The 13,994-nt window shown below is 39.9% G+C and overlaps 1 protein-coding gene across 11 annotated transcripts in view; it reads left to right on the top strand.

Annotated features, from left to right (window-relative positions):
- The window catches only part of MAGI2 (membrane associated guanylate kinase, WW and PDZ domain containing 2), a 756,695-nt gene that overhangs the window by 684,289 nt on the left and 58,412 nt on the right, over nt 1-13,994 (top strand). For 7 of the 11 annotated variants that reach the window (XM_014963762.1, XM_014963758.1, XM_014963757.1 and 4 more), the window contains 3 exons: nt 5,579-5,771; nt 6,778-6,864; nt 8,899-9,147. In XM_014963762.1, the coding sequence (XP_014819248.1) occupies nt 5,579-5,771; nt 6,778-6,864; nt 8,899-9,147 (529 nt within the window). The remainder of the gene's footprint in view (nt 1-5,578; nt 5,772-6,777; nt 6,865-8,898; nt 9,148-13,994) is intronic. The other 4 variants (XM_014963760.1, XM_014963759.1, XM_014963768.1 and 1 more) reach the window with 1 other exon arrangement.

The following is a 13,994-nucleotide window of genomic DNA, read 5'->3' as shown; positions in this document are numbered from 1 at the left end:
ACAGGACTCTCTGGTTGTCCCCATCTAAAAGATGTGACAGTAAATTAAGTTAGAATCAGAAGAAATTAAGTTAGAATGGTGCGTCACTTAGCCCTTTAGTGCAGAGTGTGACCTGGCATCTTCTAATCCTGACTTTTCAAAACTGAGTTTAAGCAGAAGATTTTAAAAATCAGGTAATGTAAGACTATGCGTAACTGTGTTCAAGGTGGACAGACTATATATATGGATAAGGTTAAAAGATACTGTTGACAATAAAGTTTATTTATAGAAAGACAGAAGGCCCCAACAGGGAATGGTAGTCCATGTTCCAGGTTAGATGGCGACATTGTGTGATGTATCAGGCATTAAAATGGTAGCTTTATGCCATTAGAAGGGAGACATCCCCATAACCAAATAACAGGTAACAAAACCAACATTGATTTATTGCAGGTGAAATAAAATATAAAATAAAACACATTTCTTTTAAAAGAAATGTGTACATATTTTGGTAAATTAGTGATATATGTAAATACTATAATTTTGAGAGAGCAGAATAACTTTGATGATGTAACTATGATTAGTCAGTGAGGACTAATCCCAAGTCTACAATGATACCATTTTATTATCCCAAACTTATGTGTTTTTTGAGTCCTGTGTTATCATATTTCTGAGATAATGTGTAATTAGTTGATAGAATTATATGTTCCATATTCAAATTCACACAGAATAATATAGTTGTCATTCAAGCATTAACATTAACCAAGGCATGTCTCTCAGAAACAAAGAAGCTCCTCTATTTTAAAATTGTCAACAACTGTTGAAGTACTGATAAATATTAATAGTTTATTGATGCCTCCTGTAAAAGGAAACAAATGCACTGTATTCTAAAAAAAGTGCATAAGTGCTGATTGAAATGCAGATACCCTATTTTAGAATAAGTGTTTTGGAATGGATTTTCAAAGCTAAATAAGGTGTAGCTGTGCAGAAGGAGACTCCAAAACAACACTGTTTCATCATCTACATTTGCAGTGTGCCTGAAGCCCCTCTGGCATCTAACTTCCTTCTGTAGAGCATGTCCTAGCACAAAGAAAATGAAGCCACTGACCCATCATCTGCACATTCTTCAGTTAAGCACTTTTTCTGTCCTTTCTGCATGGCCCAGCCAGTATGTGTTCTCAAAGTTCACCTACTGGGTAAAGCCAAAGAGGAAATCTCTTAGGAGCTAGAGAAAATGTCCCATTTTATCATTTAATCCTGCAACAGATTGACAGTGGCGAAAGACTTGGAAATCTCCCTCTACCTGCTCTGGAGAGCAGTGTCTAGTGGCATTTTCCACCTCCTAGAAAAGTGTCCCTGGCTACAAGGCTGCTCAGTGTTCTGAGAAAATCTGTCTTGTTGTCTTCTTTAGTGCTTTTTTCATTACAAATGGATAATTAAGTAGTCACAGACTGTCTGATTGACTCTGGAATTTGGAGGTTTATGACGTTCTTGTGGGGAAAAGTGCAGCACAAATGCCTCATTTAAAAGATGATTATTTATATAAAATGGAATTATTTCAACCTAAAGGACTGTGAGAAAACTGGTTTAAAATATCTAATATTCTGATGGTTAAGAATATATGCTGGAGTTGGGAGGGGACACTAGAATTTATGTCTCTGCTCAACAATCCAGTAGAGTAGGAATTTGGAGAAGAGTCCTTTGCTTCCCAGCTACATGTATTACGCGCTGAACTGTTACAGAGGAAGCAGCTCTTTCTAGTTTCTTTTCAGCAAAGGACTGACCTGGCTTTGCTGTCTGAAGTCAAAGAGTCATAGCTGGATACCAAGTGCAGAGATAAGCTATTTTTGGAGAGCAAGGCCAAAAATGCTGCCTTCTGTGAACCACCTTCTAAGATGCTTTACTGTCCTGCTGAACAATTGCTCTCAGCCTGCACTTAACCTCAAGGTTGCTATCTCTATTTCAGGGCTTTCAAATACAAAAGCATTTTCCCCCCAGATGTATCAATCTAACAGGCTTTATGTCTCCCTGCAAACCATGTCTCAAAGTCCTCAAGAATGAATAAGACCCTAGTTTGAGGCTGAGGATCCTAGAAAGCAAAAAGGCACCTACTTAGAGTTAGGTGTTGCAATGCTGAATTTCTCAATTCTCACTTGCTCTTTGTTGCCCATCTACTTGTTTCCACTGCTCACATTTATCATTAATAAAGACAACAGATGTACTCCACACTTTATTTAGTTTCCATCAATTTTGAATTCATAATACGAGTTCTTAACTCTGTTTTCCCTTTTCCACCGCTTCCCTGCTCCCCCATGCACATCCCATCTGCAGCCTCCCATTGCTTTCACCTCCAGAAAAGGAGAGGCAGTTTCTGCCTGCCCTCCAAACCCCTGTATTTCCTATGAAACAAGAACTGAGATGCTTTGAAATGTTTGTTTCAGCTCTCCCGCTGCGCAGTCAGGTAACACAGAACAAAAGGAAGCTTTCATTGCCTTTTGTCTTTGTGGTTTGGTTTCTAAAAAGGAATATGGATTCTTCAGCACAAGGCAATAAGTTTTTCAAAGAAGCGCAATCCACACAAAGTTTTTTTAGGAGGATAAGACTGACACTACAGAGGGACTGTATCTTGGTTTCCTTCTATTTGTACCAGCTTAAAAGGAGAAAGGGCTGCTGAACTACTCCACTTTCCATATTTGTAAGCATAAAGATGCTTTCCAAAGGAAAGACTTAAATTTATTGAGAAATTTCAAATATCAAGACTGTGGCTTATGTTGATTCCAATCACCTCTGAAATCTCATGAGGTCATGCCACCACAGGTATTTATCACATGTCCCAATGACTTGAGGAGTTATAGATAATCTGACTCTATTACAGTGAATAATAATATCACTGAAAGGTTGCAAATATATATAAACTGGAACTTAAATGAAGTTGCAAATAGCTGTCCAAAGCAAAGTATTTTGGATACATTTGTGCAGCTCAGACTCACAATCAGAAGAACATGTATGTAATTACCCTAAGAGTTTCACCTTTTCATCACAGATGAAGACTAGGATTCTTCTCAAAAATGCTTGCAAGATGTATGTCTACATTCCTTTTACCATCAGTGCCAAGAAGCAGACATTTCTAAGACATAACAGATGTCCGAGCAAAACGTTAGGATAAAACAGACCACACCTTAGGAGCTCCTATTTTTAGCAGTGATTAGACAGAGTTCATATTATTATCTTGGATTTAGACATCACAGACACTTATAATTAGATGAGATGAATCACACCATTTACGTGTATTACTTACATTTTACTATATACCTGTGAAGCTAACTTGTTATATCCAGAGAAACTGAAAAACAAAGTCAAATAATTACCAAGAATCACAAAGAAATTCAGTATCAAAAACAGATTAACATGTATGAGTTAATAGGCCCAGGCTTTAGTTTCAGATTATGGTCTGTCACAATCTTCCTAATCCCAGCATTTCTCATGTTTAATCTCAAACAATGACTGAAATTTTCCCCTTTTCTCTGTAACACACTCTTTACTGCCTACATGTCATCATCCTTTTCCTTGCATATTCAAAGCAGTCTCATGCCAATTTGAAACTGTATTACAGAGGTAATATAATCCTGATAAATATTTTTCCAATTTGTGTTTTGCTTGTAGAATTTATAACTATTATGGAAACTACTCAGCCATGAAATGAAAGCAGATACCAGATAAGAAACAAGTTCAGACACAGGAAATGAAAAAGAAGGAAAATTAAGTTATTCTTGCTATTAAGTATAACCAATAACAAATATGGTGGCCATCATCTTGACAAATGCACCTACCTGAGGTGTTTAAAGTAGGACTCTGCTGCTTATGTTAGGAGTCAGTTCCACCACTGAGATGAGTAACACATTCACATTCCACTGTAGACATGTGAAACATCAGCAATAATTACTTAATTAGTCAAAACTAGAAAGAATTTTTGTACTTTGCTGTAGATACTGATGACCTACCATGCTGTGAGCTGCATTTATGTTTCTCCAAAGGTTAAAGATGCACAAATTGTTCCATACTTTGGCAGCCAATTATAAAGAAACTGCAAATGCTCAATAAAACCAAAGGAGGAAGACAGTTCCTGCAATCTTCCAAGATGCAGAGGATTAACAGCCTTCTCTTCCCAAGATAACTAGGAAAAAATTTTACTCATATGAGATGCCCAAATGTGAAGGTTTTGAGGATACTTTTTGGAGATCTAGCTAAACATAGTTTTAGACAACTTTTTTCCTGTCCAGTAAAAGAGCATAAATACATATTTCATAGTTAGATTTTGCGCAAAGTGTTTTCCAAAGCTTTGAGGTATATTCTTGCACTGTTTGACGAACAGAATGGAGAACCTGAAAGTCTCTCTGGCAACTCAGCCTGGCACTGCTTAACAGGATCCCAGGAACACCAGGAAGCAGGAAAATGCCACATCGTGTTCTGTCTTTGTGAAGTTTTGAAAGCAAAAGTGAGCCAAAGAGGGGGTAGAAACTGGGGAAAAAATCTCCAGGCTCCACATGAGGTTTCATTTAAGCAATCTGCCGGGATACTTGCAACTCTGCAGCTGAGACCACAAAAAAACCCACACAAGATCACCTGCGTGACTACCACATCTAGCCTTTGCAGTTCATCGTGAAAAGCAATACTTGATGGCTTTTATCTTTTATTATTTAAAGCGGATTGTCACACGGCATGTCATATCCATCATTCTGTGCTCATTCTCACACTGAACAAGAGAAAGGAAAATTTGGAACACGCTCTGTGAATGCTTTAATGTGCTTTCAAAGAAAGCAGGTTTTGTTTGAATCAGTCTGAACTGTTCTACCAGTTATTCCACAGGGAAAATATATATGTCTTCTTCTAATAAATTATGTGAATTTATGTGCATAGAAAGTGGAGAAAGTCATTAAAAGGTTTTGAACAGATTTTTTACTAGTTTATATGTCCCACACAAATTACATTTAAATATCGATTTGGGAAAACAACATCTGCCCAGAGTAAGCTGACATTTTTCCTCCTTTTCCATTTTGTTAATCAACCGCTACCTGAGCAATTATTCATTATGAATAACAACATCTGATATAGCACTCCTTTTCCCCTAAAGAGTCCCAAAGCAAGCTCTGTGTAGCGGGGCCACTTCCACTACTGACCTCAAGTGTGCTTAAATCACACAGCAGTGAGGATAAGATTTCTTTGATAAGAAATATGCAGACTAACTAATTTCTACTCAAAAGGACCCTTATGTGGAATTACTCTGTTTAGATCTTCTGCATAGTATAGTCTGTGTAAACTCAACACTTCTTATAGACAGATTGTCTTGATTGGAAAATATCAGGTAGATCATCCTTAGATCAGGATTCTCAGGTGTATCACTCCTACACAGATAGGAAAGATGTTACCTTCTTACCAAAGGCAAGGAAGCATCCTCAATCAGCCCCACAGAGGAGGAGCACAGCTTTCAGACACACAAAGATATCTCCACCTGCAGTGAATCACTAGCTTAATTTCAAAAGAAGGGGCACTAAATTGGAGGCTCAGTGTATATATGATGGGGTTTTGTTTCTTTGCTGCCTAGATTCTCATTGGAGCAGTAATTGCCATGGGCTCAGCAGACCGAGATGGTCGTCTCCACCCTGGTGACGAGCTGGTGTATGTAGATGGGATTCCAGTGGCTGGCAAAACCCACCGATATGTGATTGATCTTATGCATAATGCTGCCCGAAACGGGCAAGTGAATCTTACTGTGAGGAGAAAGGTGCTACCCACAGGTGAGTGAAGGCCGGGGAAGGTAAAAGGAAAAACAGATGTCCATGCTGGCAGCCTAAACATGTGCTGGTTTTAAGAAGAAAAAAAAAAGAAATTTAAAATCAAAATGAATGCTTGTGTTATTTTGAAGAAATAATTGTAAACATGTGTCCCTTGTTTCTGTGACAAAAACACTACAGCTGAGTGTTGTTTCCTTCAGAAGTGGAAACAATGTTGGCAACCCCGGTGTGGTGATCATGAGTGCTCTGGATTTGTTCCATGCTGTCGTGGTCTTTGGTGTCTCCTCTTGTCCGCTTTTGGGGCAAAATGTTCACCTAAGTTAAAGCTGACTGTGTCAATAAGCAATCAGAGAAAGGCTCAAAGACTGTTAACTGTTTAGGGCAGGAACTCATCTCACTCCTGTATGTGTTAAAAGCCCATTTCTGGTCTTACTGATGTCATCTGGAGTTTTTTCTCCTGACTGCAACACAAGCTTGCTGCAGACCTTCTGTATGGCACAAGTGGCTCCCAGGAACAGGGCCGCATCCTCCCTTCAAGCAGACTCATTCAGAAAATAAACCTAAAACAATAGGAAGGGTTTGAAGCAAATTAAACCTTTAGACTAGCTCGATCTCAATTACCGAAAAACACTGGAACCTGGAGAAATGTGTGGCAGCACCTATTAAAGCTTTAATGGAGAACTTGCTGCCGTTCCATTGCGACCTTTGCTTGCTCGAGAAAATAAGTTTATTCAAGAACTTTTAAACCATTTGTGGCGACTACGCCTCGCCGAGGCACCAGAAATGAGCAAAAAAAAAAACAAACCAACCCATGTTCCTCACTCAGCCTGTCCTGTCGCCTGCTTCCCCGTGCCCTAGATCCGCTGTCGTTGCCTGCGCCGTTCCCCTTGGCTCCCCTGCCAAAAAGCCGCCCTCCCACTCACCTTCGTCTTCGCAGTCCCCCTCCCACTGCGGCACCGCCGCCAGCCGCGCTCTCGCGGGACTGACTTTCTTCTGTTACTGACTCCAGAGTCCTCCAGCCAGAAAGGTCCCCCTCCGCCCGGCGCGACGCCCCCTCGCAGCTCCCCCAGCGCTAGGAAAATGGCCAATAACCAAGGTAATCCGCCGAGCGCTTGCGATTAGCACCTTGCCCGGGGTCAGCTGGCTCTACAGACTGCAGGCAAAATTAGCAAGAAGGGTTAGCACGGCGTGGATGCCAGCTTTCGCTGCTGCTTGTTAAATATTAAATAAAAGGGTCTATTAGACACTCTGGTCTCCTGGCACAGAGAATTGAAGCAAGCTGGTAAAACACCTGGAGTTATTCTTGGGCCTTGAGAGTGCCACACCGGGGAGTATAATGTGTAACTCGTTAATGTTTAAGCATTTCAGGAGCTAAAAAGGATTTTAATTTGGTGTGTTACAACATAAGCTTTGTGGAAAAAATGTAAAATGACTGAAGTTGGGCATGACTGAAAAATGCTATACTAACGCATCAGGCCAAATGATCTCATGTGAATTTCCCACGAGCGTGAATGTATAAAACAGAGGGATCTGGGGCTTCCTTACCTGCCTGACAGCTGGTGTAGGTATCTTAGCCTTCACCTGGAATCACCATTTTGCGCAGATAATTACTCAGATCTGGAATAGAAGATCACCATTCAAAGCTCTGGAAAACCATTTGATCAGGAAAATGTGGTATTCGGAACAACACAGATTAAAATGCCATTTTTTCACAGGCAGAAGCAAAATGTAATTTTTGTGATGAACATCTATTGCACAGCTGACAATTGAATAGCCATTTAAACTTTTCATCCTTTATCTATCTTTTCCTATACTTGATGGCATTCAGTTGCATTCATTTATGGCCAAGCCAGCTCTTGGTCATTCTGCAGAGTAAGATAATTTCCTTTCTGTTGCAGCCATACTGACATAAACAGTATTCAGTTTTCTGAAACATGACAGCCAGAAAATGAGATCTCTCTTGTCACTGACTATGGCATTTAGTTGCAGATTTGGTTCAATAACTCTTGGAGATTTTCAATTCTAATGCAGGAATATAATAATTGTTTGCTTTTCTTCCTCTTTATTTTCACTAATCACTTTATTTCATAGCTGCAGAAGGACTGCTAAAGGACACACCTGACTGAGAAAACAACAGCTTGTCCTTGGATGATGTTTATTTTATTAATATATACACACTAAAGGTCTAATTTGCAAGCTCCCTTCCTAGGATGTATGTGTGTATGTGTAAGCTCTTCACATGTTCAGTAGAATGACTCTGCCACTCTCATCCTTCCAGACGGAAAACATATTACTTACATTCATCTGAAAGTTCTGTATTAAAACTGTCAATAAATACTGATTTGTGTAAACAACTTAGATCTGCGAGGAATATAAATCTTTTTTTCCCATCTGGAAGTATAACTTTACTGTTTTCAATTGCCAAAATGCTTGTACTTAAAAAGTGTGTAATCCCACAAGATTTAACTTGTTCCCTGTTCTTGTTACTGCAAAGCAATACGGAAGTGTGGATGGACTCCATTTTCACTTCTGCCCTTTCCAACTCGCCACACAAGAGCATCTTCAAAATCTTTAAATGAGCACTGCTTCTGTCACAACACCCATAGAAAAAAACTATTTGTGATTATTTTTCATTGTATAACTGCTCTGTTCCATGAATGTCTTTTGAGCATGCTAATCAACTTGTAAGAAGAACATTATGCAGCTAATCCTAATTACTCTATGTTAGCTGTCTACTTAAATTCTTTTAATCCAAGCACAAATAATTTTTTATTGGATTAGACGGTCACATTTTCCTCTCGTTGACAGATAAACCAACAGACAAGGCAACAGTGCTTGCTAACATTTTTGGAATCCAGATAACCACTGTTTCTTGCTTTCCTTTCCTTTCCTCTCTTTTAGATAGCTTAGCAGTGAGTGTTCATGCTTGCTTTATCTGATTGCCCTTGAATGTTTTGCATAATTGTGTAGATTCCTGTCTCTCTGCATCTATTACAGCTCCTAGTTTAATACTTGCGGTAGCCTGGGCTGTAGACAGTCAACTGTATTCATGTTGCATTAGCAAATGTAGTGTAAGTCACAAAGCCACTGAGCAAGTCAGACCCTAATACTGGTGTGATTTATGTTGCAGGAGAACCGTGCCCAGAGAATGGCAGAAGCCCAGGCTCGGTGTCTACGCACCACAGCTCTCCAAGAAGTGACTACACTACTTATGCTAACAGTAATCACGCTGTCTCCAGTAGCAATGCTACACCCCCCGAGGGCTTCACTTCTCACAGCCTGCAAACCAGCGACGTCGTCATCCATCGCAAGGAGAATGAAGGCTTTGGCTTTGTTATCATCAGTTCCCTGAACAGGCCCGAATCTGGGTCCACAATAAGTAAGTAAATCACATTTCTCGGCTTTGATTTTTTCCAAGTTCACCCCTAATAATAAAAATAAATTAGTTAAAACCTGACACCTGCTAATTAATCACTGCACACATTAAAGCTGAAGGGACTCTCAAGATTGTTTCCAGGGGCACCATTTGTCTGTTGTGTCTTGGAGAAAAACCAAAGGTTATTCTGGCCTCCTAGGCTCTGTGCTTTGCATGCTCATTTGGCTGTCAGAGCAGGACAGGTTTCACCCACAAAGTAGATTTTCTTTGTTCCTGTATCCCAAAGAGATGTTCTGGAAGTAACCACCAGTGTTATGTGAATAAGTTATTTGTCCACATGCAATTGAATTATACATTTATTTTTTTTATTTAATCAAGATTAAGTTCAGGAACTTGAAATAAAAGCTGAGATCACAGCAAACCCCATGACAGCAGCTGTCCAGTTCAGGCATTGCAGAAGACACTGCAAAACAGAAAAACTAGTTAAACAGAGATCCAGGGAGGCTGATTTTTTTCTAATTAGCTGGACTGTACATAATATAAAAGATATGATTGAGTACAGGAAGATGGTGAATACGGTGGCAGGAACTGCCCTTAATGATTACAGTTTATTTTCTGTCCAGAAAACTAATATTTACTGGGGTTCAATTTTATTGCTTTAATATAAGTATCTGGTGCTATTTGAGATGTCCTAGGTATCTCTAGGGGGAGGTCGGGCAGATGTGGCATAGGACCTACGAGAGACCCAGACCCTTTGATAGTGGCAGCTGCAGGCACAGGGGTGCCCTTGGGTGTTTTAAATGGCATTTAACCAGTTGTGAGCTAAGCCCCGTGGAAGCAGAAAGCATAAAAGGCTTTATATTGAGAGACACCTATATCTCCCACCAAATCCATCTGAAATCGTGAACGCTAACCACTGCTAAAAAAACAAGACAAGTGAGAACATTGGTCATTTTGCAAGTTGTAGCCTAATGCAGTTCTTTCCCTGCATTCAAAATACATTTTGAAGGAACTGTCCTTTTGCCGAAAACTGCTTCCAGAGGAAATAAAATAACAATTTTAACTTTTAGGGCCAGACTTAACTCTTCTAAATTCATAGCAGAAAAGCAACTAAAAGAGTACTGGGAAAGCCATATCTTACAATAGCAGATGATCTCAGAAAATTTCTTTGTCGTATTTCATGATCATGCCGTTTTTAAAAAATTGCTTTTCATATTACCTCAGCTGAATTTTAAAAATCCATGATTACCAGAATTAATATTGTAACAAAACCATGGATAATTAACCTCTTGGCTAATTATTTGATCTTTCACTTTAATGAATATAATAGCTGATTGGAAATTCTTTGCAGAAGATCAGACAGAAAAAAAAATCCATAGAGGACATTAAGATACATACATATTACCAGTTTTAAGTTGGAAGAGGGGAGATTTAGATTGGATACCAGACAGAAATTCTTTACTGTGAGGGTGGTGAGGCACTGGAACAGGTTGCCCAGGGAAGTTGTGGCTGCCCCATCCCTGGCAGTGTTCAAGGCCAGGCTGGATGGGGCTTTGAGCAACCTGCTCTAGTGGGAGGTGTCCCTGCCCAGGGCAGGGGGTTGGAACTAGATGATCTTTAAGGTCCCTTCCAACTCTAACCATTCTATGATTCTGTAATCAGTTAAGTCAGTCAGGAATTTTTCAAGAAAATTATTTCACAGATTGGGTTTGTGACTGTGGGAGATGGAGAGGGAAAGAGGAGCGGAAGAGAAAGAGCAAAAGTTCTATGCAAACAACCAAAAGTTCTATGACTGGAGTATCCTGCAGGGTACAACAGACCCACATTCAAGATCTTGCTTTGCCTCCTACCCTCCAAAACCCTCCAAAAATTCTTGAGGTTATTTTCTTTCTCCCCAAGCAACTCTATAGGTAACCACTGCTGAACCTCAGTTGAACACCTCCAATAGTAAATGAAAATGACAGTCTGCTGTGGAAGTGACAAGCGAGTTTATTCAAATAATAACTGCATTGAATTTCAGTGATCCCAAAGAGCACCCAAATCCTAAGTTTAGAAAAACAGCAATGAACCAAAAAATGACATTCGCTGTAGTCAGTGACAGAATAGAGAAGAAATCACCCTTTCTATGTGTATTATGTTCCAAAAATGTAGTAGAAAAAATAAGCTGAAAATGACATACTCTGTCATCAGTAATAATAAAAGGCTTAAAATCTCTGGTTATTTATAGTTTAAGGGAGATTAGTTTTCCTAATATTTATCTGGGCAAAATAATATGGGCTATAATAACAGGAGCACAGCCAGTAGATTGAGGGGAAATTATTGTCCCTTTTTACTCAGCACTCATTAGGACCTATCTAGAATACAGCATCCAAGTTTTGGGCCCTTTGGTAGAATCAGAACAGAAAAATTTCATCTGCAGCCACTAAGATCTCCTGAGATCCCTTCCAGCTTGGAATGACCTGAAATCCTTTGGTTAAAATGCACAATCAGGGGTAGAAAGTGTATTAACAGTAGGAAAGTATCGAGTGGATGTAGGAGGTGTAATGTCCAAAATACAGCTTACCTCAGTATCGAACTCTGGATCTGCATGACATCATGTCAAGCAGCCTGGTACCCGCTCACTTCTCACAGCAGTAGTATGTTAGTTTGGTGAAATGTTGTACCATATTTCCAGTGTTTCTGGTTTTGGAGCCAGCATGCTTGTTTCCAGCTTGTGCATCCCCACATGGCTCAGAACGATGCTGTGCAGACATACCCTAAACATACGCAGTTAAATGTTGATGTTGTAATTGCAAGGCAACTGTGAAAGAATCAAAATGGGCAAAACAGGTCAGAAAAGAAAATATCTTGTAGTGCCAGACACCACTGGGAATAGGATAGCCTAAGAAGTCGTCTCACTGGGAGCATCCTCAGGACAAAGTGAGGAAGAGTTCTTTTGATTTAAGAATGTTTATTTTGACAACTCTATTCCCCTCTCTACTTTCTTATAAAAGCAAAAGACTTGAGGACTTGGAAGTATAAGTATCATCATTGCCTTTACTCGAGCAGGCAATTAATCGTGCACTGAAAATATTTTCCTTGTTCTTGAAATCACTCTTATAAACTATGTTTTACAATCCAGCAAATTACAACAGCTCTTGCTCAGTACAGGAGCGTGAACCTTATGTCAGTTCGCACTTGTGCTTCAAGCACTGTTAAAATTGAGGTAGTCATTCAAACAGAGCTGCTACTGGCCTCAGAGCTGCAGGTTCATGGGTTTGCTGCTTTGCAGCTGGTCCAAAGTCCAAGGGGTTACACGAGAGCTCACCCTCTGGGTGTTTGCCAGGGGAGTTAAAACCGGCTGTGAAGCTGTAGGACCAGCCCATGAAGCCCGAGAAGCAGTGCTCCAGCTGAGTCTTATATCCCTTTCCCACCCTCTGATGGGTTGTGGACTGCCTATTAGGAGTGCTTCACACTCCCTCTGTCCTAGAAAAGATCCATGGGAGGCTCGGGAACTCCCAGAATTGAGGATGTCATTCTTCTTACTAGGTTTAAGTTCTTGGTAAACTTTTTTCTCAACATGCTTTGGAAGGGATTCATCATCACTATTGATTTACAGACCTGCTTTTGCCTTGCAGAAATTTTTAAAACACTAAGAGCAGGGTGAGGGCAGACTACAGCCATAATAAGGGTATAGGCTATTTTTTCACATTTTGTAATAGGGAGCACTGTAGTAGCTGTCATTTAAATAAATCACTCATAAGTAATTAGGAGCCAGCCGTTAGATCCAGATATAATTTTGACTTACTGGTACCTGCTTAAACATCCAATTCTTGTGGCGCGTTTCTTTTCCTGTGTTCTGTAATGGTAGAAATTTTGTCTGCACTTTTTCGATGCATTGCTTGGGATATTCTCTAATCCAGCACAGGGGATTATCTTGCAGCAAACTGCAGTTCTGATGTGGGGCAGATCAGGAGTGGAAAACAAGTGACAGGATTGAACGAGGAGATTTCACAGAGCAAAGCAGGGGCGTAGAAAAGGTCCACCGTGCTTCAAAATTGTATCAGCAAAAGAAGATAAAGCGTATAAATAAAGAAATGTGTTTGAGTGGTACATCCAGGAGCAGGTCATTTGGGCTAGTGCAGAACCCAGAGGATCTTAGAGCACTAGGAGATTAAAAAAAGAAAATTCACCTGGCCAGTCTCCTGACTGGTTCCTAATGAGAGGATCAGCTTCTACTGGCCCTAAAACACATTATCATGCTTTACCCCAGATCTCATCACATTATTGAAGGGTGCTTTGTTGCTCATCTCTTCTCCAGACAGGCCACTTAAATTCAACCTTTCTCTGTGCTTTCTTTTGCTGTGCAGGCGACATATAGGTTATCAAAATTTTGTCATCTCCAGTGGTATTTCTTTCAAGGACTCAGTGTCACATTCTCAGCTGAATTGCCTCACAGGACAACACTGTGTCACATTACAGCTGAAATACTGAAACTGAATTAATTAATCTACCTTGGGTTAGGTTTAGGATAATACTCAATAGTGTGTGTCCTCTGTGGTAAAACTCCATTCTTGTGGAGCCTTTTAGGGTATCACTATGTGCATCCCATGGAAAAACATTTGCAGACAGCTGCAAATGGTCAAAAGGAGATTTCTGGGTGAATTTTTCCCAGAACTTTACAGAGTACATTTGTCCCTGCCTACTTCATATCTTCCTGCTGCTTTTACTTTATATGCTTAGGATGCAGCTTCCTCCAGGAGAAGAAATTGCGAATCCCTGTAAATCTCTTAACACCATAATTTCTGTAGAAAGAAACCATGTGTTGTAACCAGATCTTGTTAACTGGCAACTTCCAGTGAAATTGGAAA

This window comes from Calidris pugnax, unplaced genomic scaffold, assembly GCF_001431845.1.
Source record: "Calidris pugnax isolate Ruff unplaced genomic scaffold, ASM143184v1 scaffold44, whole genome shotgun sequence".
In the NCBI taxonomy this organism is placed as follows: domain Eukaryota; kingdom Metazoa; phylum Chordata; class Aves; order Charadriiformes; family Scolopacidae; genus Calidris; species Calidris pugnax.
The sequence above is the reverse complement of the archived record's forward strand: the minus strand, read 5'-3'. Positions and strand labels throughout refer to the sequence as shown.